We start from the raw sequence: 26,655 nt of genomic DNA, 5'->3' as shown, positions 1-26,655 counted from the left end.
ACGCGATTAAAGCGGCGGCTGCGTTAAACCCTCTGTCGTCAACACAAATCCCGTTCCCGGCGTCCGAGGGCTGCGAGCGCAGGAAAGACTCGGCCACGAGCCGCTGCCGTGTAATGGATGGTCAGTGCATTTTTATTTAATCAGCACAGTACAAAAATAAATAAAAATAAGGGGAGGGGATTAAATTACAGGCACACTGAGCCCCATGACACAGTCGGTCGGGTTATAAACCACACATACTTACAAACACACTATACACATACATACAAAATGAGACAAATATAAATTAATAAGTAACAATACCCACCAATTTGGTCAACAAAGATCTACAGAAGAGATTGCACTAAAAAAACGTACGTACACATGTATCATTAGCAGGGTCCAATGTACAGCCATGAAGAGCTTCAAGTGAAAAATCAAAAATAAAAATAAATGGCACGTTATTTCTCCCTCTCGTTCGCCAGTTTAACGCCCGATGGACCAGAACTAAACTAGAACTGAGCACACGGAGAAAAGAAAACGATAAAACCCAAAAAGAAGGTCTCAGTCCCCAGGCCTGATACGGGAATACCGGCTCGAGACTGCGGTGTCGGGGTGGTGGCGGGTCTTTGTGCATGGGTGTAATTTTACAGCCATCTCTCGTTAAGGTTTTTCTTTTGATTATTATTTTTTTAATGCATTTTTTCCTTTTTTGTTTCCCCGAAGACACAAAATGCTCCTGTTTGCATGCGCAATACCACTGGAAAAGCAACAATGACAGAAGAAAGAAGGGTTTTTTTCTCTTTCCCCCCCGCAGGTTTGCAGTTCGTTGGGTTTGTTCTAGAAGAATTCATATAGCAGCATGTGGCGGCTCCCCTTGCTTGCACACTCAAGTAGATCCTTTACACAATACTCATGATCAGTGCACGATGGGAACAAGACATTTCACATTGATCTCATGAACAGTAGCGGTGATTCCCGTCACCCGGACCCGCTCGGGAATTTGAGTCTCTTCAAAGAAAATAAATAAAGAGGGGGGGGGGGGGGGGGGGAGGGATGAGGGAGGAAGGGGAGGTGGGGGGGCCCCGGGCCGTGCCCGCGTCTCTGTCCCGGTACTGCCAGTGAGTCCCGACCGGGCCGCTTCAGCCGCCTCCGCTGGAGCCTTTACAGGATTTTTTTTTTCCTTTTTTTAAATTTTTTTTTTCCCTACCTGGGCTCTGTGTCGGTGATGCGGTGACCGGCCCCGCGGAGCCCCGCTCCGCTCCCGGGGGATATCGGCTGGGGGGGTTCTTGTCCCCCCATCCACGAATCGCTGGGATCAATCCGGTGGCGGAGCCGCAGCATCCCCGGGCCCGCAGCGCCGGGGGGGGGGCGGCGGCTGGAAAGCGGCGGCTCGAGAGGGAACCGGGGGTCTGCGCTCCGGTCCGGCCGAACCCCCCCGTGTCCCCCCAGGAGGGGCGGCGGCGGCTCCCGCCCTTCCCCGCCGGGCAAATCCCCCCGGGAAGCGGCTCCGGGCCGGGCGGGCGCGGCGTGTCCGGGGGGCGCGGGGGGCGGCGGGCGCTCACCGGTCGAGGCCGATGAGCAATCGGCCCTTCTCCTCGGAGCCGCTCTCCTTCTTGAGGTCGGCGAAGACCTGGGTGAAGTAGTGCGGGTCGGCGTTGACCTGCAGCATCTTGGGGCTCATGAGGTCGATGATGGAGAGGCAGCGGTCCCAGAAGGCCTCCTTACAGCTCTCCACCAGGAAGGGCTTCAGCGGGTAGGAGATCTCGTTGCCCATGTAGGAGTAGGAGAGGTACAGGCAGGTGAGCAGCACTGCCTGCAGTTCGTGGTCGCTGGCCACCTCGGCCGAGATGACGTCCCGGCACAGCATGTAGAGGAAGACCACGTTGGCCGGCGTGATGAAGCCCTGGTCCTGCCAGCCCTGCAGCAGCAGCGAGCGGTCCACGGAGCGCAGCCAGAGCACGGGGTCGGTGGGCGAGAGGTGCTTCAGGCGGTAGCAGCGGCGGCACAGGAACTCGCCGAGGCAGCGCAGCAGCTCGCTGGTGGACGCCTGCACCACGACCCGGCGAGGGGTGGCGGCGGCGGCGGCGGGCGCGGCCGGGGGCGCCTTCTGCGCCGAGGCGAGGGCGGCGGCGGCGGCGGCGGGGGGCGGCGGGGGGGCGAAGGTGGCGAGGTTGGCGCAGGAGAGCGATTTCTTCAGGTTCTCGTTGTTGAGGTGGGTCACGTTGCTCTGGTAGCCGCCGTTGGGCTGCACCTTCTTGGAGCTCTTCTTTTTGGCGGAGACGGCGGCGATGCGCTTCCAGGGCAGCACCGAGATCAGCGAATGCCGCTTCAGGCCCTTCTCCTTCGCGTTCTTGCTGTTCTGCACCGCCGTGTAGTGCCCCACCGTGGCCGCCCCCTCCTCGAACAGCGGGGCCTTCCGGTAGCTCGGCGACAGCGACAGCACCGTGCCCATGGCGCCGGCCGCCCGGCGGGCCCCCGCCGCCCGCCCCGGCCCCGGCCCCGGCCCCGGCCCGGCCCGGCCCGGCCGGCCCCGCTCTCGCTGCTCCGCCGCCGCCGCCGCCGCCGCTCAGCGCCGCGCCCGGACCGGACCCGCCCCGCGCCGCGCGCGCTCCCGCCGGCGCAGTGCGCGCGCCCGCCGCCCCCGCCGCTCCGCCCCGCGCGACACGTGCGCCCGCCGCGACAGCTGAGGCCACGCCCCCCCGCGGCCACTGATGAAGATGGCCCCCGCCCCCAGTGGCACAGGCCCCGCCCCCCCGCGCGGCCGCGGAGCTTAGAGCCCCGCCCCCAGCCGCTCTGGGCCCGCCCCCCTGGCCTTGAATGGCTTTTGCCCCGCCCCCAGCACACCAGGCCCCGCCCATTCAACCCAGACCCCGCCTCCCTCTGTTTATGAATGACGTGAGCCCCGCCCCCGGCCCCGCTCCCCGCGCGCTGTCCGCGTTGGGGTCCCGGCGGTGCCGCCGAGCCCCGGGCGGGGCCGGGCACGACACCGAGGGGGATAAAAAGCAACGAAAATAATTTTTTTAAAATCCCCAAATTAAGATTTAAAATTCTTCTCCACCGGCACCCTGGGTTCGCGCCTGAGCCCCACATCCCTCACTCGGAACCCGTCACCGCCCACGGCCGCCCTTCACCGCCGCTCCCCCCGCCCGCCGGTGCCTGCCCAGCTCCGGGCCGGGGGCCACCACTCGTCCCGAAGGTACCGGGGCAATGAAATGCCCGGTACGGCGTTCGGGGGCCGGGCCGGTTTTGGGGAAGGTGCCTGCAGCTCCCGTGCCCCCCCGGGTCCCCTGGGTCCCCCTGGAGCCGCAGCCCGGCGCCCCCCGCCCGGACCGGGATCCCATTCCGACCGGGACCGGAGCGGCGCCGGCTCTGGCGGGAGGCACCGGGCAGCACCGGCCCCGCCAGGCTCTGCGAGACCTGCAGCGACACTCAGAGGCCGCTCCGCCGCCACCGGGACCAGCTCCGGCCGCGGAGAGCGGAGCCGCCCCCGGGGGTCCCTGTGGCCCTGGAGCTGCTGCCGGCAGCGGCAAGGAAAGGTCGGGCACAAACCGGCCCTGCGCTAATGACCCAAATCCATTTATATTCGTTTGTACCTATTTATGCCCTGCCCCGGACCTGCCGCTGCCAATCCCACTCCCACAGCAGGGAAATCTCAAAAAAAAAAACCTGAAAATCTCCCGTGAGGACAGACTTGTCTGAAAAACCTCCCTGTCCTTCAGAGCACATTCAATCCTCTGTGGAAGGTGGTTTTTAGGGGGTGGTCAGGACTGTCTGCAGGGCTCTCCACTCAAAAGAAGGCTTTGCTGCACCATGGGGACAGTGACAGCCCAGCCTGGGCACTGCTGTTGTTGAGAATTCCCTTTGTCCATTAAAACATCTCCCAGATCCACACAGCAATAGTCAGCTTTTAAGTTCAGCCTTAAGAAGTTTAAGTCAAAAGGATTAAAGAACAGGCTCTACAATTTGAGGGGTTTGGGTCCTAATTTTAATGTGCTTGGAGGTGCCTCAGAAAACTGTTGTTCCAAAGGCAATTCCAATTCAATAAAGCTCCCTGATCCCACACAATGCACCAAAGCTGGTGTCAGCACAGCCCTGCTGCATCATCCCAGCTCCTGGTCAGGCCCCCTCAGCCTCGAGCCTGGCAGCACTGTCACCTGTGGGGTCAGGATCAATTCTGTCCCCACTGGGGGATGACAGCTGGAGCTCAGCACAGTCCCCAGCAAGGGCACACAGGACAGAAGTGCACGGTTAAGTGGGAGACTGGGAAGAAATTCCTCCCTGTGAGGGTGGGCAGGCCCTGGCACAGGGTGCCCAGAGCAGCTGTGGCTGCCCCTGGATCCCTGGCAGTATCCAAGGCCAGGCTGGATGGGGCTTGGAGCAGCCTGGGATAGTGGAAGATGTCCCTGCCCGTGGCAGGGGTGGCACTGGGTGGGGTTTTGGGTCCCTTCCAACCCAGGTTCTCCTGGGATTTTGTGACTCCCCGTCCATCTCCACCCCAGCCCCTGACTCTGCCCTGTCCCTGCCCCATCTCTGCTTCCATGCATGAATTTCCCTTCATTCACCCACACTTAGCACCTAATTCAACAAATCCCATCCAAATGACACATCCCCGAGGAAAATGCCACTTCAGGGGCATCACAGTGAACTGGACAGAGATTTCTGGGGAATTATCTCAGGAATTAGATTAATTTTAAAAAAACTTATTAAAACTAGAAATGCACTTCCCTGCTGCCTGAGATGTAAGAACACAGTGAAAACCTTCACATTTTCCTGCCTCTGAGGGCAGGTTTCTTTTCTGCACACCTGGTGTCCCAGGAGTTTCAGACATGAAAATTCAAGATATTGTATCAATGACACCCTAAACCTCCTCCCCAGCCTTCCAAGGAATCTGGGCCTGGCCTTGTGCAATGAGAGACTCCAGCGTGGCGAAAGGGCATGATTGGGAAGGCTGGAGGGATGAGAGGCCACATTAAATTAAATTTCCACCATAACAGTGTTAATAATAATTATTATTATACATTCACTAGCACTAGAACTTGTTGTGTCAGGAACACATCACAATCCATAAACCTCTGGTGAACGTTCACATCTGGTGTCTCCAAAACATCTTCCCTAACGATGCTTTGGTGAGGGGATGGTGCCACCCTTCCTTAAGCAAAGGGAGAGCTGCACCCAGCCCAGAATCTGCCCTCACGGCTGAAGACAGGAGACAGAGGTTTTTGAAAAAAAAATTCTTTATTGGAACTCATCTGAACATCAGATATACCTGGTGTTGGTTAGCAAGAACCGTTTGTACATTTGATATTGATGGTGCCAAAAACCCAAACAGCGACTGACTGGAAGGAGATGGAAATTAAAAATAATAAAATAAAATAAAAGGTCGGAGAGGTCAAAATGTGAACAGAAAGGGGAAAAATCAGCCAGTCTAAAAGTCAGCGTGAAGGCAAAATATTTCCTGATAAAACAGAATCCTTTTACAAAATATAAATTTTGTAAGAAAAACGTGGAGAGGGAAATAAAGACAGAGGGGAAAGGAAAAATAAAGATGAGCAGGACAGAGAACGCAGAAGCTTACACTGCCCAAATGGCGTTAAAACTTACTGGAAACCTCACCAGAAAATGGAGCATGCTGGAATACACCGTGCTCCTGCCCCAGGACTTTGGGAGCGAGGAGGAAGCTCCCACTGGGCTGTTCCAGAGGGCCAGGCTGTCCCACCTCGCGTGGGGAACCAGAGCTCAGCGCTGCTGCAGCACAGGCACAGCGGCTCTGTCGGTCAGCTGCTCCTCCTACCAGCGCAGGTGGGGAGGGAGGAAACATTGAAAATCTAAGTCTATCTGCAAACAAGAGCATGCAAGTCAGGCTCCAGGGAAACCTGCGCCGTCCCCTTCGCCGAGAGCGGCCGGACGGGGCCGGGGCTGCGCCGACAGCTCCGGCCCACAGGAAAATCATCGCGGAGCTGCTTTCGAGGGGGTCGGAGGCCTTGAGGGTGGAAAATAAACCAGCAGTCTGTACATTTTGGGTTTGTTTGGTTCAGTACAAATGGAATCGAGTTGGCTGCTTGGACACCGCCAGCACGTCTCCGATTTCAGGGCGGAGGAGATGAAACAAACTGGTTTTGGGCACCTACTGGTAACGAAACGCTGTCCCTGCTGAACTCTGCCGTCCCTCAGGAAGTGGAAAGCACATGTTTAGGTAGTGTAAGCCTTTTTCCTTTTATTTAGAATACCCTCTTTGTTTAAACAATATTCCCCCCCCAGATACAAAGTTCGGCCAGTAAAGATTACATGGAAACTGGAACACGCATCGTCTGGAATACAAGATGCACCGGATGAGGAAGTTTAAAAACTTTCCGAGCGAAAAGTAGAACAAAGAAGAAAAAAAAAAGTCTCCTAACATTTTCCCAAAGGTTTCACTCTCCTGTCACACACACTCTCCAAATGACAGCTAGCAAATTCAACTCTGCAAAGAGAAAACAGAGACACGTCACTTGACGGGAGAGGGAAAGAGGCTCAGGGACACAGCGGGGCCTGGCAGCGGGTCCAGAGCTCTGCGGCCTCCAGGGAGGTCCCACTTACCTATGTCAACTTCTTGGCTTTGTTGTAGAGCGAATCCACTACTTTGCTCATGTTCTGAATCGTCTCGAGGGCAGCCTCATAAGTTTTGTCTACGGGGGGTTCGTCGAAGATGATCAGGACACCCTCGCCCTGGTCAAGGATTCCTGTGGGCACAAGCTGCTGTTAGCACTGGGATGTTCGATGGATCACAGCTTCCAGACAGCAGGAATTTAGGGATCTACCCCAGAAACACCCAATCAGCAGTGCTCATGTGTTGGGCTGGTCTGACTGATTTTGGTCAGGACTGCTTTAGCATTCCCAGAAAAAAATACATTCCAGAGAACAGCCTAAGAAACCATCCAGGAGATGAGCATTCCTGCCCATCCTCTACCATCTCCCTGTGCCCAGCAGGATGGCTCAGCACAGCTGGTTCATCCTGCAGCTGTGCCCAGGTGGGCTCTGCCTCCCCACAGTGTTCTGTGCCCAACGTACTGCTCCCAGAGATTCCCCTGGCTCAGCCACATCCAGGGACAACAGACCCAACAGCATAGCTGGTTCCTTGAGCAGTTATTGGGGCAGCAGCTGCTGTGGGCCCAGCCAAGCCACAGCACCCTACTGGGTCATGGGGTGCCCCCACAGAACGCTCCAGACACAAACAGCTGGGAAAGGTGACCACACCTCTGGTCTGCTCCAACCTGGAGAGAGGCCAGCCTGGCCAGGGATCCCACCTGGGGGTCCCACACTGTCCCTGGATGCTGTCACAGCAAGAAGGACCCAACAGCATTTCTGAAACTAATCCTTGGCTTAAGCAAGGTGGATGGAGCAGCAGGAAGAGCCTTCCTGACTGTCACTCCTGACTTTCACCTCCAATGGAGCAGCAGGAACAGCATTCCTGTCACTCCTGACTGTCACCTGTGATAGAACAGCAGGAACAGCATTCCTGACTGTCACTCCTGACTTATTCCTGACTGTCACTCCTGACTCACTCCTGACTGTCACCTGCACATCTGCTGTCTGAGCAGGACTGCCAGGTTCAGAGGAGAAAGGGGAGTCCAGTCACAGCTCATGCAAACACAGGGCAGAGCTGAGGGATGCAGAGACTCACCATGAAACTTCTTGTCCAAGATCATCTGTGACAGTTTCCTTTCTACCTCAGCCTGAAATTGAAACAGAAACATTAGAAGTCTCCCAGAACACAAAAATACATGAATTTTACGGCTGCATGCCTGACAGCCCTGGTGGGACATGAGCACTGCTCAAGCAGCTCCTCCTCCCTGAACGTGGCTTGGACACCAACACCTGCTTGAGAGGCCTCAGGAAATTAGGGAGCAGCTGTTAATGAGGGAGCACCAGCATGTCCCTTGTCCCACAAGGGACACTGTATGTCACTTCACACAGGCTTTACCTGCGGGGGTTCTGGAACTTTCTATCTCAATTCAGCAAGGATTTAGACAAGAGCTGGCCAAGTTTGAATCAATCCATGCAGGACCCAGCTTAACTCCTGCCTAGCACCAAGGAGGGCCCACAGGAGGCAGCTCCTCTCTGGGCAGAGGGGGCAAAAAGCAGCTTTTACTCTGAATATTAAGGATGTGTTAAACACCACAAGCTAGTCTGGGAACAGACTGTGTGCCAAGGGAGGTTTAGGTTGGATATTAGGGAAAATTTCTTCATGGAAAGGGTTGTCCAGCCCAAGCAGAGGTGATATCACCAGATTTAACAGATGTGTGGATGTGGCACTTGGGGACATGTGTGGTTTTGGCAGTGCTGGGGGAATATTTGGACTCTATGATCTCAGAGGCCTTTTCCAACCTGAATGATTCAATGATTCTGTGACCACAAAGGCTGAGCTCAGCTTACTTCCCAACCTCTGGCCTTAATGCCAGTACAAGACAACAGCACTCTGGGGTGCAACTGGCCGGGATTACAGCGGATTTTCCCCAAACTGAATCTGTCTGGGATTATCTGTAAAGCAGTTACTGCACAGTCAGTGTGACAGACACATCCCTAATGACACTGCAGGGTGATTAACTGGATCCTGGATCTTAAAGGTCTAAGTAAGGTTCCCCTGGGAACACTCAGGGGATTAAACACAGGGCATGGGGGAAGACTGAGTTAGTCACGACAGAGGAGAGGAAAATCTGCCTCAAATTAAAAGTAAGAGCCAAAACAGGGAGTAAAACCCATGGGAGGGAAGGGGACAGCACAGCAAAGTTTGGAGCACAGGAAGCCTTGGTGCCCCCCAGGAGCTGCCTGTGTCAGAGTTTAGTTCCCAAGGATGAGATTCACCTGGAAATGCTATGGATCTCATCTGTCACCCTTCATGTTCAGTTCCCAATGACAAATGCTATTTAATCCCCAACTGTGAGGGTGCTGGAATTGTTTTATAGGATTTTAGTTAGAAGTTTAGTGTGGTTTGGACTTTAACCCTAGCTAGGTAAAGCTCCTGTCTTAGAATGGTTCTTATCAGAAGTTGATAAGAGTTTCCAAGACAACTTAATCCTCTGCCTGGAGTTTGGTCATCCCATTGTCTTTTCCCCCATCCCAATGTATATTCTCCCCCTTGTCCATCAATTTCCCAGGCCCGAAACCTTCGGAGAGGTGTCGGACAGTGGTTGGTGGATCACCCAAAGACCCCACCCCAATTTACCTGATTTGTTGATGTTTGTGTATTGCAGTTGGCATTAGCCACCTTGCTTTGTTTCACTGGTTTTGTAACTTGTGCCCACCCCTGAGATTTCTGGTGAACAAAAACTCCCTGCTGACCAGGCCCTGGGTCACTCTCCTGAGGCACAGGCCTGGGACCAAGGACTGCTCCTGTGATCCCCGAATAAAACCTTTCTTCCTGAGCCTCGAGTGTCCCCTCTTTCGAACCATGGCCGTGACAGCGAAGGTGAAGGTACTGCGGAGCCAAGACCCACGCAAAGGTACTGTTGAGGCGTATCAGAGCTAGCAGGGTGGTCCAGCCGAACGCTGGGCTGGCCTGAGAGACAGATACGCGAAGCAACACCCAACTCCTCTGCCCTCTGAACACATGGCACTGATTTCTGGTGACATTCTTACCTTTGAGAGCTTGATGAGGCTGGATATGTGTTCAATCTATAAGAAAGACCAACATTTAGGTAAATCTTTAGCTGCACTTTGGACACACAACACAGATGTTTGGGGCTCTTCCGTGGAACTGCGCAAGGACCTGGAAATGCTCTGGCCTAAAAATCTCCAGTGGCTTTTCTCCACTCTGCAGCTTCAGGTCCTTCAGGTTTCACATCTGAGTTTAACTAAGATGGACTGAACCCCTAAAGCCATTTTACTCTGAAAGGTGAAATAGTCTTCTATGTCTTCTCCAAGACTATGGCACAGCCTTTCCCTGTCAGAGACCTTCAAAGCCAAATGCTGTCACCTTCAGGGTTAAAAGCCAGTCATCTTGCAGGAAGCATAAGAGAAACAGGTGGAAAGGGCAATGACTCTGGAATGTGGTTTTCCAAAGGCCTCCTCAGCCTCCCCCTTTTAATTTTAACCCTCAGCTCTGAAAATGCTGAACAGCTCAGAGTAAGAAGTGTTCCTCATGGGAACAATCCTCTCACCCCCAGCAGCAGGGACAGAGGGACCAGCCCGCCCAGGTGCTGCTGGAAACATTTACCTGTACTCTGGAGAAGGGTTCGATGACTCTGATCAGGTTCTGTTCCAATAAATTATCATAGAGTTTAGCCAGGTGAGTGTTTATGATGGGGTCGTCCCTGAGCTCCACCTTGTAGTCTGTCAGAGCCTGTGGGGACATGGTGGGAAGAAATAATTCTGGTAGTAACAGCTCCTCAAGGGTCCTCTGAGGATGAGATCCCCTCCCTGCCCAGCCAAGTACCATGGCTAATCCAATCCCTAACTTAGCTAAAAGCCAGCAGGTCACGACAGCCCAGCAGCTTTTCCAACATCTTTTATCTTCACCCTCCAGGAGCTCCGTGAGCCCCAGCCTCTGTTCACAGCCAGCAGAGCACAACAGGATTGGATCCTGACATGGGAATCCTCTCCCTGAGCTCTGCAGAATTCCTGCTGAAACCAGGAAACATTTTAGGAAGATACACATCCCAGTACCTAGCACCTTAAAGGAAAACTGCTTCTGAGTTGGCTCTTGAAAAAAAAAAAAAAAAAAAAAAAGGAAAAAATATGGGTTCAACCAAGTTTACTCCCCACGCACTGAAAACGCAACCAGTTTTGGGTGGGGGGTTTTCTCTTGATGCACTGTTACTTTCTATCAATGTTTCCATGGTTTCCTGCTGTGGGATGTAACAGCTCCTACAACTTTTCAAACCTGGCATTTCTGACTGGTTTTTGCCCAGCCAGACCCCACCTTTTGTGTCCCTGACTCACCTTTTCAAAATCTGCCAGCGACCGGTTCTTGCTGGCCTGTGCCACGCATTTTAGTGCTTCTGTCTGTGGGGAAAGAGAATCAAAGGAGGTTATTTTTTTCTGGATTCTCCTCTGACGGTGAATATGCCAACTGTGCAGTACCCTGGGAACGTGCTTAAACAGCAAACCAGGAATGTTCCTTGTCACTGCCACAGGCAGAGGGAGAGCAGCTGCTGAGGGGAGAACAAGCTGGGCAGCTGCAGGACATGACCTGAAACATCTCCAGAGAGACAAAGCACTCAGGTCTGACAGCACCAGCTGCAGGCTGGGAGTGAGTTTGATGCTGTTTTTAAGGGAAGTGCACATTTTGGCACTTGCTTAATGAATGTGGCCATTTTGGGCCATCCAGCTAAGTCTCTCCCCTTCAGCACAGCCACTTCTCTGCTGAATGACAGGGGCAGGGCAGCAGCTCCTATGGACACCCCAACATGGACAGAAATAGGGATGAGTCTTTTCTACCCTGTAACTGAAATGCAGCCAAAGCCACATCCCCAAAGAAGCACATTTGCACCCAACAGAGGTAATCCCAGCAGGGAACAGCAGAACAGAGCCCTAGGGGGAGGGGGACAGAACAAGGACAGCCCAGTGCCTCTAGTGCACAGAGCTTCTGCTGCCCCCTCTTCTGGGACTGTCCCGTGCAGAGCCAGGAGCTGGACTTGATCCTTTCCAGCTTAGGATATTCTGGGATTGCCCTAGGGCTGCTCTCTCCCTGCTCTCCAGTGGCTGTGGGAATTGCTGGTCATGCTGGCTCAGAGGCACAGTGTGGGAACAGCCAGGATCCCCTACTCTGGAGAGAAGCCTTCAGCTGCCACTCAGGGCAAAGCAATGAGGCAGGATTGGAGCTGCCCTTCCTAATCCAGGAGGGATATCCCCACGTCAGACTTTCCACACACATTTGCTCACTGAGCTCTGCTAATTCCCAATCCCCTGTGGGCAGGGGAGCAGCAGCTCCTGCGTCACAGCAAAGCCCAGGCTGAGCCTCTGAGGGCAGCAGGATCCCAGCCTGGCCCAGCCCCTGGCACACCTGGAGTGTGGCCCTGCACCTTGGCAACCCTGGATTTAATTTGGGGGTGACATTCCCAGCCTGGCACGTTCACATGTCAGAATAAGCAGTGGATTTAACACCTCCCTGACTGTCTGGCTCCCACCTCGCAGCCTTCCAGGTCCCCACCTGCTCAGCTGCACTGCCAGGAATGGATTCTCAGGACTGGCTACAATGAAGTAAAAACAGTAACTCGGATTTAAACACTGCAGCAGCTGGTGAGATCAGGGACACAGGACCTGATGGCATCAGGCAGTTTGTAGCTGAAGAAAAGCAGGAAGGAAAAAAAACAGAAAATGAAGCAAGCAGCCCAAATTCTCTGGTTGTGAAAAATCACTGTTGCTCCTACACACTGTAAACTCTTTGAAGGCAACTGACTTCAGGTAATGACTCATGGCAATTTAATCAGTTCTGGATCTTGTTCAGGACACTGAAGAGTGATGGGTATTTTGGTATGAAAAGAGCAATATGTTTGACAAAAAGAATAAACCAGCACTGAGAAAAGTAAGAGGAAGATAGAAAGGCTTAAGTTTATGTACCTGTCGTCCTGCATACCGCAGAGCAAGCTTCCCACTCACTAATGCTTGCACATCTTCTGGGCTGCAGACAGAGGGAAGGGAGCAGAGCATTTATACAGCAACATGGTCAACTTAAACCCCAGAGCACCTCAAAAATCCCCAACTGAGAGCAAATACTACAACCCAAATACCACCACACAGGAGCATTGATCAGGTGATAAAGACACTCCCTGAGCCCATTAGTTCAGAGTCTCAAACAAAAAGCCCTTCCCCTGGAAATGCAGGAAGTGTTTTTCCCAGAACCATCTGGCACCTACCTGTTGAGCATGATTTTGCACAGCAACATGTATTTCAGAGCAGTGATGGCTTTGGGGTTGTCAATTGAATCATTGCCCTCAAATGCCTCGTAAAAATATGAATAGGCTGTTTTCCAGTCTTTCTCTTCTGCTGCATGGATAATACCTGGGAGAGGCACAAACAGGTTAATTCTGAGCATGACTGGGAGAGGACAAAACAATTTGGTTGTTCAGTGCTTTATCTGTAACTTCAGTGAAGGGAACCCTTTCCTCCTGTGCCCCCCTTTGCCTCATCTCTATCAGGAGAAAATCCACACCCTCTCTTACGAGGACATTTAGACAGACAACTTTGGAGCACTTCAGGTAAGTGCCTGCAAACTGGGTCAGGAGCAACGTGTAATGGGTCAGGAACACAGTGTGAGGCTGGAACTGCAGCGCCTGGGGAGCTTATGGACCCTCCACCACCGGCAGCTTCCAAAAATGGGCTGAAAACACCAGTGTCAGGAACAATGTCACTGCAGCTGATACCACCTGAGGCAGACCTGGCAGTATCTTGAGGCCCCCCCAAGCACCATTTTCCCTCAGAATAAACAAGTATCAGCCATGTGATGTGTCAGGAGGAGTCCTGGGCATTGTTCTTGTCCCCAAGGCCTCACCTGACTGCATGTCCAGTGCTGCCTGCAGCTTGGGGGGACAGTAGATGGCATTGGCCGTGGTACGTGCCGAGGTTAAGGCTGCTCTTGCTTTTGGCAGATTGCTCAGGGCATGGTAAGTCTTGCTCTCTAGGAGCTGCACTTCCACCAGCAGTGCCTTGTCATCCATCTTCTTCAACTCCCGGAGCAGCTGCGAGCCTGGCAGAGGGCAAGGACAAAACTGTGACCTGCTCTGCATCAGCATCCACACAAACCAAGCCTCTCCAGGGGCCACCCGTCCTCCCCCAGCAGTCAGGGCTTTGAGGGAGGGACATGAGGCTCACACAGCCTGTTCTTCCAAGAAAAAGCCCAGGAGAGGGAATAATGGGACAGTGCTAGTTTACAGCAGGAGGATGAAGCAGTTTTGTGTCAGAGGTGGTGTGTGGGCAGCAGAGTGTCCTGGAGGGGCTGGGCAGTTGGGATGGTCACTACGGCACCTGTTTCCCAGGTGATTTCCCTCTCCCTTCTGCAGGGAGCTCCTGCAGAACTGCCCCCTGTGCATCACAGAGCATTCTCAAGAAACTCCTGAGAACATGGGATGAGGAAGGAATGATTTTAACACAGGAGGTGAGCTTGAAGATGCAAGAAGGGACAGCCTAAGAAATGCCAAGACAAGCTGCCACATCACAGCCTTGTGAGGACAGAATGAGTCAGTCCCAGAGGAAACTTGTCCCCTTCTTTCCCCCACTAAAGAGGTAACTTAGGGTGAGCAGATATAAAAACCTCCTCCTCCCTTGCTGTGCTCAGGAGCTGATAATCAGATCTAAAACTGCAGAACTTCTCCCTGGAAACATCCCTGAGAGACTCTGCTCGCACCTACTCCCCACAGCCATGGACACAACCACCTCCTCAGCCACACAGGAATGCTGAGCACAACACTGACATCCTGACAGAGCATCAGAGCCTCCCCTAGAGGTACAGACCTTCCCAACTCCTCAAGCTATCCAAACACCAGCCAAGGGATTAAACTAATGAAGCACAGTTTTGGAGTGTGGCCTCTGATCAGTTTAAACCTGAGTTCATTACCTATCCCTGTGCAAACTAATTCTAATTCCATACTGAATTCCATGTACCATGAACTCAGCATTTTGATGAGATATGTGTCACTGTGACTCTGGACACGACACAGGCTTGTGCTACCACACAGGTTAAGAGGTTCTGGGTCCCAGGTGAGCAGTTCAGCCTCAGCCCTGGCAGTGCAGGCTGTGCAAACACTCCTCACACAGCTTCAACCTCACAGCTTAAACCACTGACAGCTTAAACCTCACTTAAAGCTTAAATCTCAATTACGGCTTAAGCCTCACTTACAGCACTGCAGTCATATGCAAAATGAGCATTTTAAAAGCACCAGGGGAGCTGTAAGAGGCCTTGTTTTACTCTGCTTTGGGGCAGAGCAGGAGTTCACTGGTTCATTACCATCCCTCGGGTGATGCAGGAGCAAATACTTAAAGCCTCCATAAGACCTTGGCTAATGATATCCACAGAGGTTTTGCCATTTTCTGTTTTTACTGGGGCTGTGTTTGAGCAAATTGGAAAAAAGCTGCTTTCTCCCTTCAGCCTCTGTGGCCACAGCAGAGTATCCCAGCACGTTCCAGCAGGAGCCAAACCTGTGGCCTTCAGCTGGATAAAGCTCCCAAAATTATCTGCACTGAACAAATCACAGAATCCCAGTGGTTTGGGTAGGAAGGGGCCTTAAAGTTCATCCCATTCCACTCTCAAATGGGCAGGGACACCTCCTAGTTGCTCCAAGCCCCATCCAAACTGGCCTTAGGCCCAGGTGAGATGAGTAAGGATAGTGAAACAGCGAGAACCAAGACAACTCTTAGAGCTGTTATCATCCAGCTACAGCAAAAGGTGGCAGAACTGGATCAGCACTGAGAAATTAAGACCCAAATCCTACAAAACTTCTCAAGGAACAAGACACAGACGACGGCTTTCCTTGTCAGGAGTAAATTAAAAGCAAAGATTTACCACCACCTAGTGGGAGCCTCACCTAGCTGCAGAGCTTCTTGGTACCTCTTGGTGTCGAAGTAGAGAGAGACCAGCCTCGCCTGCAGAACAGAAAAGGAACTGCTGTGAGGAAAGCCAGAACAGATTTGTTTTGTAAAATGAAGCTTTGCATTCTTCTCTGCACAGACTTCACTATATTAATCTCTATTTGTCACATTGTGTGGTCCAGTTGTGCAAGGCCTACTGCACAAGGAGTAAACCCCTGCATTTTTACGGAGAATTTCAGTGTAACTAATGCCCTCCCCTGACACACAGAAAGATCTGAACAGCACACAAGTGCTCTACTTTAACAAGTATTAAATGTGACAAGGGGATGATGCTGTTCCACGTGTTTGGGATCTGAGACCTACCTCCAGAGCCTGGCGTAGGAAAGTCCTCTTCTCTGATTTGGCCCATTCAATACACTCTAAACACAGGTCAACCTTAAAGGGAGCAGAAAGAAATCAGTCAATTCTAGACATTTTGTCAGTGCCCACCCCAAATGCCTCCCAACGACATAAGAGGTGTCAAATGGCATTTGGGGTAGGCATTAATACTTTCCCAGAGTTTAAACCCACAATCATGGTGTATTTTCAATAAAGAAAAATAAATTTCACGTGCTTTAGGGCCTAGATAGATCATGTAATCTGTATAAAGCAGCAGAGGTGCTGCGGTCTGCTTTGGGGGCCTCATCCATCATTTCAAAGCATTGCAAAGAAATCCAGAATCTTCCCATATTTTTCAGGCTGAGACTCCCTTGATGGATAAGGCAGAACTGCTCCATCTCAATTAGATATTATTGTATCTTATCTGGCCAATAATACATAGTAAGTCATCTTGTGGTGCCAGGCTCAGGAATGCCTCTTCCCAAAACCTCTGGATTGCAGCTCAACACTGCGAGCCTTGTCAGCTCCTTCTCACTGCTTATTAAACGTGAACATTTTATGAAAAGCCATTATGAAGTTTCAATTTATTACAGGCTGATAGCTAGAGCATTAGGAGCTGGAGAAATCTCCAATTTCACTGCTTTACTGGGCTCCTGGGAGCATTCTGGATGTGAGTTACCCTGAGGAAGTAGACAATCCTTGGAACATTTCTGAAAAGATTTAAGATTGCTGCATCAAGGACCACACAGGTTGATGTCATGCCTCCTTAAGGTTTTGGGTTTAGCTTCAGAATATGCTCTAAGTGACTATTTTGACTGACTTTTTATTATTTCCATCACTAGTACTCCAACCTGTTCCTCCTTTGCAACTGCATCCAAATGCAGTTTACACCAAATTACCTTGAGAAAAGCCTGCAGCTGCTCATTTCCTCCTGACACTTTTAGCAGTTCTCCCTTCTCACCTGCACATCCCACCCCACTTCCTCTGACCTTATCTGTTAAAGAAAGAGGGGAAAACATTCTGTCACCATTCATCAGCCACAAGGACTGAAGAGCAAACAAGGGGCATTGGCTGGGTTACCTGCACTAGAGGATGACAGTTCTAATTTGGCTGATTTTGTGCTAATTTGGTTAATGAGAACATCACCTGCCCCTCAGCATGGCAGAACCTCTCTAGCCTGCAATCTGCCAGTCCCTGAGTGCAGGTTTCATGTGGATTTTGCCACTAACCTGCTGCTCAGACCCCTCCTGTGCCAGCAAAACCCTCTGCAGGGCAGCACAGCCTGGAAGCACTCCCAAGGTGCTCCTGTCCTTATCCCACTCCCAAAAAAACAACAAGTGAGGGAAAAAAAAGAAAAACTAAGACAAATGTATCCTATGGAACTGATAAGAATGGAGTGAATACTAAGTGGGCACTATTTATTTTAGGCTGTCTCTGGCTTTCTGGTGGAGGAACTCATCCACTGAAGCAGTTGACACCTGGTAGCTGCAAAACCCTTTCCATTCCCACTTCACGAGTAACTCTTTTGTCTCTGTGCACTAAAACACCCATCACAGGTGCGTCCATGTGCAATCCTGACCAGCCTCCAGCAGCAGCTCCTCCAGTTCTGTGCCATCTCACACCATCCCCACCATTCCTGCTCCAAGCTCCCTGGGAACACATCCCCAGCATTGACCACACTACAAAATACTCCCAGTGCTGCACCTACAATCACTGAGGTTGGAAAAAGCCCTCTGAGATCATGGAGTCCAAGCATTCCCCCAGCACTGCAAGGCTACCACTGACCCCTGTCCCCAAATGCCACATCCACACAGCTTTTAAGTCCTTCCAGGGACGGGTACTCCACCACTGCCCTGGGCAGCTGTGCCAGGGCTGGACAACCCATTCAGTAAAGAAATTTTCCCTAATATCCAATCTAAACCTTCCCTGGCACAACTTGAGGAAGCAACATGAATCTAAGACAAATGCCCATGGTGGGAGCCACTCCTAACCTGCAGCAGAGAGAGGCTTGCAGAAAAACATGGTTATGAATTCAATTATCTGATGTTTTATTTATAAAATACATCCAAATGCATTAAAAGTCTGCCTCCTGACATGAATAATTCTTCACTGAGAAGCAAACTAGGTCAGATAATGGTGTTGCAGGCTTTTGAGGAACAGCCTGGTGCAGTAAGTGCAGGCTCACCTCCTGTCCTGTGGCTGCCTCCATGTCCAGGAAGAGGTCAAGCAGGGAGCGGACCAGGCGCGCGGCCTTGGCTTTGCTGATGGAGTTCAAGAAGGGCCGGACATACTTCAGGAGTCCTCCCAGCTCTGCAAAAACCCCAAAACATGAAACACAACCCCTCCAGCCAAGAGCTGCACCAAGCTGGAGCAGCCACACATCACATGTACCAGCAGGGCACGTCACACCAAACATTGCCTGGGTGGTTTTTCAGTGCCATGCACAGAGCAGAGCAACAAATGCCACCTGCAGGGCAGCCCTGAAGCAAACAAGGGCCTGCACAGGGGTCTGGGGGCTCCAGCCTCACCACAGCACTGCCTGTCACTGAAGCTCCCCAGTGACCACCAGCTGTAACTGCCTCAGGCATGTTTTAAAATGTAATGCTCTGGTAAATGCTTTGAGGTTTTTCTATAAAATAAGGGATGGAGTTTATAATTTAGGTGTGTTTTTATTTACTCAGTTTCATGCTTTAATCTGCCCCACCTAAGCCAAGCCCAGGATGTTGGATCCACCTTGTGCTCCACTACATATTCCTTAACACTCCAACTCCACCTTCACCGTTACCAGACCAGCTCTGGCCTCACTTAACTACATTTCTGCTTCTAAGTCACCTCATTAATTCACAGTTACAAAACCTGTCTTTACAAGAGGTGGAAAAAGAAATTTTTTTTTTTTAATGGAGAAACACTGTCATTCCCAGGGAGCAGAGGAATGTGGCAGTCACAGCACAGCAGCTCCAGCACTCAGAGCCACTCAGGAATGTTGGACGTGCTGGAACTGCAGAGCACAAGTGAAAAGTCTCCTACAACAAACACCACGTGGTTTTGGGGAGGTCCTGGCCAGAGCTGCTCCCACTTTGGGAAGATGATCCTGCAGAGGGGCAGGGTTCGGTGCTGACTCATCAGCACTGGGGCTGCACACTGAAATCACACCTCCCTGCCCCAGATTTCCAAGTCTCACCCAAATATCAGGTGGATCTCACACTACTGTGTTTACAAGATTCCACAGAAAAGAGAAATCAAAACAAAGCTGGTAATGAGTAATTCAGAAATCTTCTACACCAAACTGGTACCGAATCAAAACTAAAATAAGAGATTAGTCTAATTTTATTTCTATTAGTATATGGAGGAGTATCAGGAGAATTTCAGTTTGGAAGGATTCCAATAAAAACAAATGTAAACAAGGGTTCTTCTGTATTTCATTTAGCAGTAATGCTGAACAATGCTAATTGTTTTAACAACATCTTATTAATATCTAAAAATTATTCTTCCTATTTTTTACTTTTTTAACCTATTTATTTTAAGTTTAATCTAGCCTGATACACCTCATTTATCACACTCTTAACATGTAGAACTCACTTTTTTCCAATCACTCATAGTGATCATAGAATCCCAAGATAGTTTGGGTTGGGAGGGACCTTAAAGCCCATCCAATGCCACCCCTGCCGTGGGCAGGGACACCTTCCACTGTCCCAGGCTGCTCCAAACCCCATCCAACGTGGCCTTGGACACTTGCAGGGATCCAGGGCCAGCCACAGCTGCTCTGGGCAGCCTGTGCCAGAGCCTCCCCACCCTCACAGGGAGGAATTTCTTCCCAGTAAGGGAATTCCTCCCATCTAACCCTGCTCTCTAGATGTGGGAAGCCATTCCCTGTGTCCTGTCCCTCCAGGCCCTTCTCCAAGTCCCTCTCCAACTCCTAGAGCTCCTCAAGGCACTGGAAGGTTTCCAAACATCTCAAAGTGCAGATTTAGAACAAACAGAACTTATCTCAAGTGTGATCCTCACCTTTATTTCCCAAACTGCAGTGCAGGAGATCCCAATCCCAGCAAACCACAGATTCTGACCCCAGCAGAACACCTGGACTCAGTACAAGAACATCACAGGATGCTTCCATAAAAGTTTGCTTTTCTCTCTGCCAGAGCATAAACAGGCAGCTTTTTCTACACTAAAGGTGCAGCTACTTTAACATCTCAGAGTGCAACCTGCAGGCTGACAGTCTTCCCTCCACAAGGAACCTGCTGCTCCATGATTTTTCTCACACCATCCTGTTCTGAGGTCCATTTAATCTCCAGTACAACTCCTGGATGCAAATCCCAATCATTTTAATCCAAGGCAAACACTTTGGTCTCGCACACAGCAAACAGACAACCACAGACAATCCAACATATCAGACCTGCACAGAACTCCTCTCCAGCATCTCAGTGGGAGCTGGGAAAGGTGGACTCTGAATCTGTCTTACTGAGGCTCTCCAAGATCCATCAGCTCTCAAGCACTACTAAGAACATTCCTCCTGTGCATCCCTGCACTCCACCAGCTCCTCAGGACCCATGGAATCAGTGCCCAACACACTCTTTCCCATAGGAACTTCAGAACAAAGAAGGAAAACTCCAGTGGAACACACTGCACTGTTTATCATCCCCCTGATGTACTCCAGAGCAGCCCCAGAACTCCCCAGAAAGCAGATCCCAAGTCAACAGCTGGAATGCAGCTGTGCACTCTGCAAACTCCACATTCAGCCAAGCAGCCTCAAAGTTCCCACAGAAATTTCTCTCTCCTACCAACATAACCACCAACTATTTTTAGGATTTTATTTTTCTAAAGAAAATGCAATGCCTGGTAAATGGGTGGGATTGACAGCTCTGCAGGAGTGATGAGCAGCAGCTCTGGAAAATGAAGCCTGCAGCTCATCCTCAGGGAAGTGCTTCCACCAGGTAACACTCCACATATCCAAATTCCTGATCCAAGTTATTCCAACCCTATAGTTCTGTGAAATGCTATAAAAATCTGGAACTGTCATAAAGAAAACTAACCCATCTACAAGTTTATCTGCTTGATAAAGATTAAGGATTTAAGGGGGTCACTTGTATTATTGTCATTTTTGTAAACAAGGACTGCAGTTCAGTAGAGTCACAGAATCACAGAATAGTTTGGTTGGAAGGACCTTAAAGTCCATCCAGTGCCATCCCTGCCATGGGACCTTCCACTGTCCCAGGCTGCTCCAAGCCCTGTCCAACCTGGCCTTGGACAGCTCCAGGGATCCAGGGGCAGCCACAGCTTCTCTGGGCACCCTGTGCCAGGGCCTCCCCACCCTCACAGGGAACAATTCCTTCCCAATATCCACTTCCAGGGACAATGCAGTCACCATCTCTTTGGGCACTGGAACCACTCAAACCTGTGCAAGAAGTTCCACTGACTAAACCCAAACCCTGTGCAGTGAAAGGCACAGGATGAAATCCCAGTGTCTGCCCAGCACTGGGGTCTCTGAGAGCAGCTCTACCTGGTGATAGTGCTGCTGCCCCTGACTTGTCACTCCTACCCAGAAAGCTGACAGGAGGAGAAGGGACAGAGCCCTTCCCACAGTTGCAGCACCACCTTAAGCCAGGATACCCTTTCCTTCATCTCCCAGTTCCACAACTCCAGAAAACACTGCCAGATCCTGCTGATCTCCCTCTGAGCTGCACATACACACACACCTGGCTTCTGAATGGCACTAAGTCCATTTTCTTCCCTCCAGAACACACTCACTCTTGCAGTTTAGTGGTACCTTTAATAGACCACAAATACATTCCACATTTGCCCTCTCACAACCCTGAGTTTGATGAGTTAACACTGTTATTTTCAATTCCTCAGCCTTCCCCTTGACAGAAAATAAATCTATCAATTACCACCCTCTGGGAAAACCCTGGAGCTCTTTATCCTTGTGCCAAACTTCAGCTTAAACTCAACACTGCCCCAAGCTTTGCAGAGGTGAGGAGGTCACAAGAACTCTGCCCTCAAGTTCTGCTCACCAGCAGCACATCCACACTGACCTGAAGATACTCGGATTTCCCTCTTTTTACCCAAACACACACATCTCCCCTGCTGCAGGGCCCAGCCATGTTTGGTGATCTCTGGTGAGCAAACACCAGGGTGCAAAGGGCACCGGCACAGCAGAGACACCCTCACTGAGCTCCCTGACCTCAGCCAGGAAAGGGGCACTTGCACTTCCTCTGTGCTGCAGGAGCAGCTGAATCCTGTGCTGGAAGGGTTTGTTTTTCCCCAGGGACTCTAAAAGCAGCCCCCAGAAGGAATGAGAGGTGGGCACCTAAGTGAGGTGACAAGAACAGCACCTTTGTTTCCAGCACACTCTCAGGGCCACCCATCCACTGTCCCCAGCCCTGTCCAGCTGCAATCCACAGTGGGATCAGTGGAATGCTCATTCCAGCACACGTGATGTGGGCACAGCGGGGAAATGGCCCAGCCCTACACGAGTTTCCCAAGCCCAGTGGGACACCAAGGGACATTTTACAACAGATAAAAAATGTGACCTGGACCCGTGGCTGAGCCCTCACAGAGCTGTCCATGAGCTACTCCAAAGTTAGGCCTGGTGTCTCAACACTTCCAGTAGGACTGAACCTTCTGCTGGGTGCTCTCCCTACTCTGTGCAGACTTGCAAGCAAACATTTCCCACTGCCCAGGGCTGCACCCAACCACAGAACACTCTGAGTACAGACACAGAGTATCCTGAAATGCTCCAGGGGAAAGGCACAGCACAGCCCTAAACTGCTGAGTGCAAAACAACCAACTGCTGCCTTGAGCTCTCCAGGAAACAGGAACAGACTCAAAATCAGCACTGAACAGAGAACTCGACTGCATCCCTGTCCCCTCACACACTCACAATAGAGAGACTGTCCCATGCAGAGCTGGGTAGGGGCTGCTGATGTAATGGTACAGCAGATAAATCAATTGATTGTGAGAGGAGCTGCTGGTGAAAAAGTATTTTATGGGACAAACTTTCCCATTTGAAACCAACCAGGCAACACCTCTCATGTCAAACATAACAACTTAGCAAAACTTTAGTCACTCATACTGAAACAGCCCCACATCAAAGAGCCACAGACTGAACTGTGCATTGTTTGGAACACTGGGCCAAGCAACACCAGATTAATATTTATGTTCTTTATTTAGTTTTCAGTTTCTGTCTTGTCTCTGAGAGAACGTTTCCTGCCAAAAGCTGTTTTTCCAGCTATCTCACTAAGTAAGGAGACTAAATCCATTTGCTGCAGGATCTCCTGCCTGTTACTTCAATTCCTGATTTCAGGCTCACCTTCTGCCTGCCCAGTCTTGGCCAGCAGTGACCCCAGCTCCAGGATGCTCTGCTCTTTGACTTGCACCGCCTCCTCATCGTTTTCCTGGACATCACGTTTCACTGGGAAGAAAAAGAGCAGGAAAGTTGCCTTCAGTGGTGTTTCAGGTAGAAGATCATCACAGCTCCCAGAGAGGTGCCCAAAGCAGGACCTGCTCCATACGGCACCAGGGACTTCAGCCTGGCCCAAGAGGTCTGGGAAGTTTAAATCCAGTGCAGGAAGTTTACAGTCCTTTGTCTGTGCTCCACAGCGGCTTTACCAGCCCACAGACCCTCCTGCTCACTCCAGCTCCAGGTTTGAACAATCTCAGCTTGCCCAGCTGTGCAAGTGTCACTTACAAACAGCCCCACACACCAGACCACACTGGAGCCACAGAACCAAATAAGAGACATTTAATGGCATTTCTGGGGTTGGATACTCCACTCTGGGATTGCTGATGTTGCTGCTTTGTGTATTAAGCTGAGATCCCGTGGACAAAATGCAGCACAGATAAGCAGTGAGGTGGGTACATCCCTCCCCACTCTGGTGTCACACCCGCTGCCAGTGCTGAGTCCTGGCAGTGCCACCACCCTCTGCTCCAGGGAGTGACTCTGCTCCGAGGCAGATAAAGGGACAAACGACAGCCAGCAGCACAACCCAGCAGAGCACCAGTTTCATGAATTATCCATCACACAGTGCCCTTCCTTCCCTGCTACCACCCCCAACGCAGGGAGCTCCTCCAACTTCCACATAAACAGAGCCAAAATCCCGGCTCTAGGGAACTGAAACTGTGGCTCTCATCCCCTGCAATTCCCTACTAAAAGTGAGGGAACTTTGCTCTCAAGGACAAAAGCATCACAGCAACATTGTCTGGGCCACTCCTGATCCTCCCAACTCACAACAGGCTCCGTGAGTCCTGACTGAGGTCTGCACCGCCCACTGAATAACCAGCAAAACACTGAGGGACAAACAACTCTGAAAGCCCTCACAGCACCTCTAAGGTCTAACAGGTACACTCTAGAAACTTTTCCCGACACAGCCGAGTGACAGCAGGTCAGAGCATCTCTGCAGAGGTCACCACACAGCACAAGAATCAACAACTTCTGGTTTAAAAAGCAGTTTCGAGGCCACACGCCCCAGCCTCAACCCTCAGATCAGGCAGGGTGCCCACAGCACCTCTGAACGCCCTGAGAGCACCGACACCTCCCCGGCACCACAGCCCAAAGAGGGCTGTGCTGGGACATAGAGACGCGAACCCCGAGGGAACTTCTCCAGCGAGGAGCGGAGCTCGGCCGCGGCACCCGGGACACCTCCCCCGGCTCCGAGACAGCAGCGCTGGAACGGCGAGTCAGCACGGGCGGAATGTCAGCGCTGTGGGAGGAAACATCGCTGCCGGCGGAGCGCTCCCTGCCCCGAGCACGGCCGGACCGGGCCGTGACATCGAACCCTAAACACGCCGCGAACCGCCCCGACCCAAAGAGCCGCGACACGCCGCCGGTACCGGCACCGCCGCGGCCCGCACACGCCGATCGGGGATCTCGGGCCGGCAGGTTCATTCCAGCCGGACGGGGAGGGGCGGCCGGCCCGGCTCCGGGGCTGCTCTGAGCGGCTCGGCGGACACGCACTGGGCACCGGCCCCGCCGCCGGGCTCCCGGAGCGCGGCCCCCGCTCCGCCCCGCACCAACAGCTCCTGCCGCCCGTGCCCCCACGCGCGGGGGCCGCCGCCGGTGCCGTCCCGGCGCGGTGCAGCGCCGCGGGGCCGGGCCCAGGCCGCGCTCCCGCCCGGCGCGCACGGTGAGTCAGCAGCGGCGGCGGCGCGGGGCTCTGCGCGACGCGGACCGCGGCGGGGCGCGGGCGGCGCGGGAGGCGTGCCGGCGCTCACCGATGGAGTGCAGGATGCCGATGGAGGCCTCGCGGTCGGTGGAGAGCAGGGACTGCGCGCGCTGCAGCTCCAGCACCGCCGCCGCCGCCATCTTGCCGCCTCTCCGCCTCGCCGCCAGCACGGAAGCGGCGCCGCGGCCACGCCCCTTCCGCGCGCGCGGCATGGTGGGAACTGCAGTCCCCGCGCGCGGGCGGCGGAAGGGGCGGGGACTGCTGAGGGGGCGGGGCTGGGGCGGGACTGCTGAACGACGCCTGCGCCGATGGCAGGAGAGAGTGGTCAGCCCTGAGGGCGGGGTGAGAGGAAGGGGCGTGGCCTAATGAGCGGTTTTGGCAGTTGGGTGGGTGTGGTCTGAGACGGGGCGTGGTCTGGAGGGGAGAGCGGGGACGAGGCGGGGCGGGGCTTGGGGCGGGGCCTGTGCCGGGCACAGTGATAGGATTGGGGCGTGGTCCGGGGTGGGGCCGTGGCGTGGCCAGGGGGCGTAGCAGGCAAATACCGAGAGGAGGGGCGTGGTCTGAGGGAGGGGCGGGGCCTTTGAATAGGCTGTAGAGCCGCCGAGGATGTGGGCGTGGTCTACTGGAAGGGTGTCGTCATTGTGGGCGTGGGTCTCTGAATGGGCGCGGCCAATAGGGCGCGCCTCGGGGGCCTGGCGGTGTCTGGTGCGTCCCGCGAGGGTCCCGTTCCCGGGAAGGAGCGGGGGACACCGGGCCGAGGGGCCCCGAGCTGACCTGTGCGGGGTCCTGGCTATCGGGAGAGCCGCTGGGGCTGGGAGGGGGCGTGGGGGTCCCACCCGGAACATTCCCCAGCTGTGGGCCCAATGCTGGAGGGGGCTGGAGTGTAGGGATCACATGGATGGCCACGTCCTGCTGGAGGGTCCCCGAGGATCCACATCCCCACCGCCTCCTCAGCGCCCCAGACACCCTCGGGAAAGGAGGAGAGCCCAGCAGGGCCACAGCACCTCTAGGGGAGTCTGTCCCTGTGTCCCCGAGGAGGACCCTGTCCCCATCCCACTGCCCGATCCACCCTCACAGGCTGCACATGGTGGGAAAGGCCTTTCCCGTTGTGTTCCCACACTGTTCACACCTCCCCTCCCAGCCTTATCCTGCTCCAGGAGCGCTGCCGGCAGCAGGGGCACACACGGGCTGGGCTGGGGCACCTCAGCTGGTCAGAAAACAGCCCCCCAAATCACCGCTGAGCTCCCCAAACCCACCACGCCCCACCCTGTCCTGCTGCTGTCCCCAGCAAGTCAGGACAAGCATTCCCCAGACCAGCACCTTTCTGTCACTGGAAAAGCCAATTTACTGCCTGAAAGGGTCAGTTTTATATTAAATGGGGAATAAAACCAGAACTCTGCTCCTGGTTGTTTCTGGGAAGTCATATCACAGTGGGATCCCCCTGGAGATGCCAGCCCTGGGGACACGGAGCAGGGAGGTGGCACGAAAGCAGTGACTGATGCCCCCCTCAGCATCCAAGTTTTGGTGCCCAGTAGGTGAGATTTAATGGGTCGGGGTGTCTGTGTGGAGCTGAGGGGGCCGTTCAACCCCTTCCTCTGCCTCCCTGCAGTGGGAAAAGCCAGGGGAGCAGACACTG

The 26,655-nt window shown here is 53.0% G+C and overlaps 2 protein-coding genes across 2 annotated transcripts; both read right to left on the bottom strand.

Moving 5' to 3' along the window:
• Positions 1-104: 104 nt before the first annotated feature.
• Positions 105-2,454, bottom strand: CDK5R1 (cyclin dependent kinase 5 regulatory subunit 1). Its single transcript, XM_083877446.1, has one exon. The coding sequence runs from the start codon at positions 2,432-2,434 to the stop codon at positions 1,541-1,543; it is 894 nt and encodes a 297-aa protein (XP_083733572.1). The 5' UTR covers positions 2,435-2,454; the 3' UTR covers positions 105-1,540.
• A 3,722-nt stretch (positions 2,455-6,176) lies between these two features.
• PSMD11 (proteasome 26S subunit, non-ATPase 11) lies at positions 6,177-25,178 on the bottom strand. Its single transcript, XM_083877529.1, has 14 exons — positions 25,069-25,178; positions 23,168-23,269; positions 18,047-18,171; positions 15,847-15,918; positions 15,480-15,537; positions 13,451-13,645; positions 12,816-12,960; positions 12,520-12,580; positions 10,900-10,962; positions 10,175-10,300; positions 9,598-9,633; positions 7,643-7,694; positions 6,559-6,701; positions 6,177-6,442 (listed from the first exon to the last, which is right to left on the bottom strand). The coding sequence occupies exons 1-13, from the start codon at positions 25,157-25,159 to the stop codon at positions 6,559-6,561; spliced, it is 1,269 nt and encodes a 422-aa protein (XP_083733655.1). The 5' UTR covers positions 25,160-25,178; the 3' UTR covers positions 6,177-6,442.
• Between the last annotated feature and the right edge of the window lie 1,477 nt (positions 25,179-26,655).

This window comes from Zosterops lateralis, assembly GCF_965231275.1.
Source record: "Zosterops lateralis genome assembly, chromosome: 24".
NCBI classification, from domain to species: domain Eukaryota; kingdom Metazoa; phylum Chordata; class Aves; order Passeriformes; family Zosteropidae; genus Zosterops; species Zosterops lateralis.
This window is presented reverse-complemented; position numbering and strand designations above follow the sequence as displayed.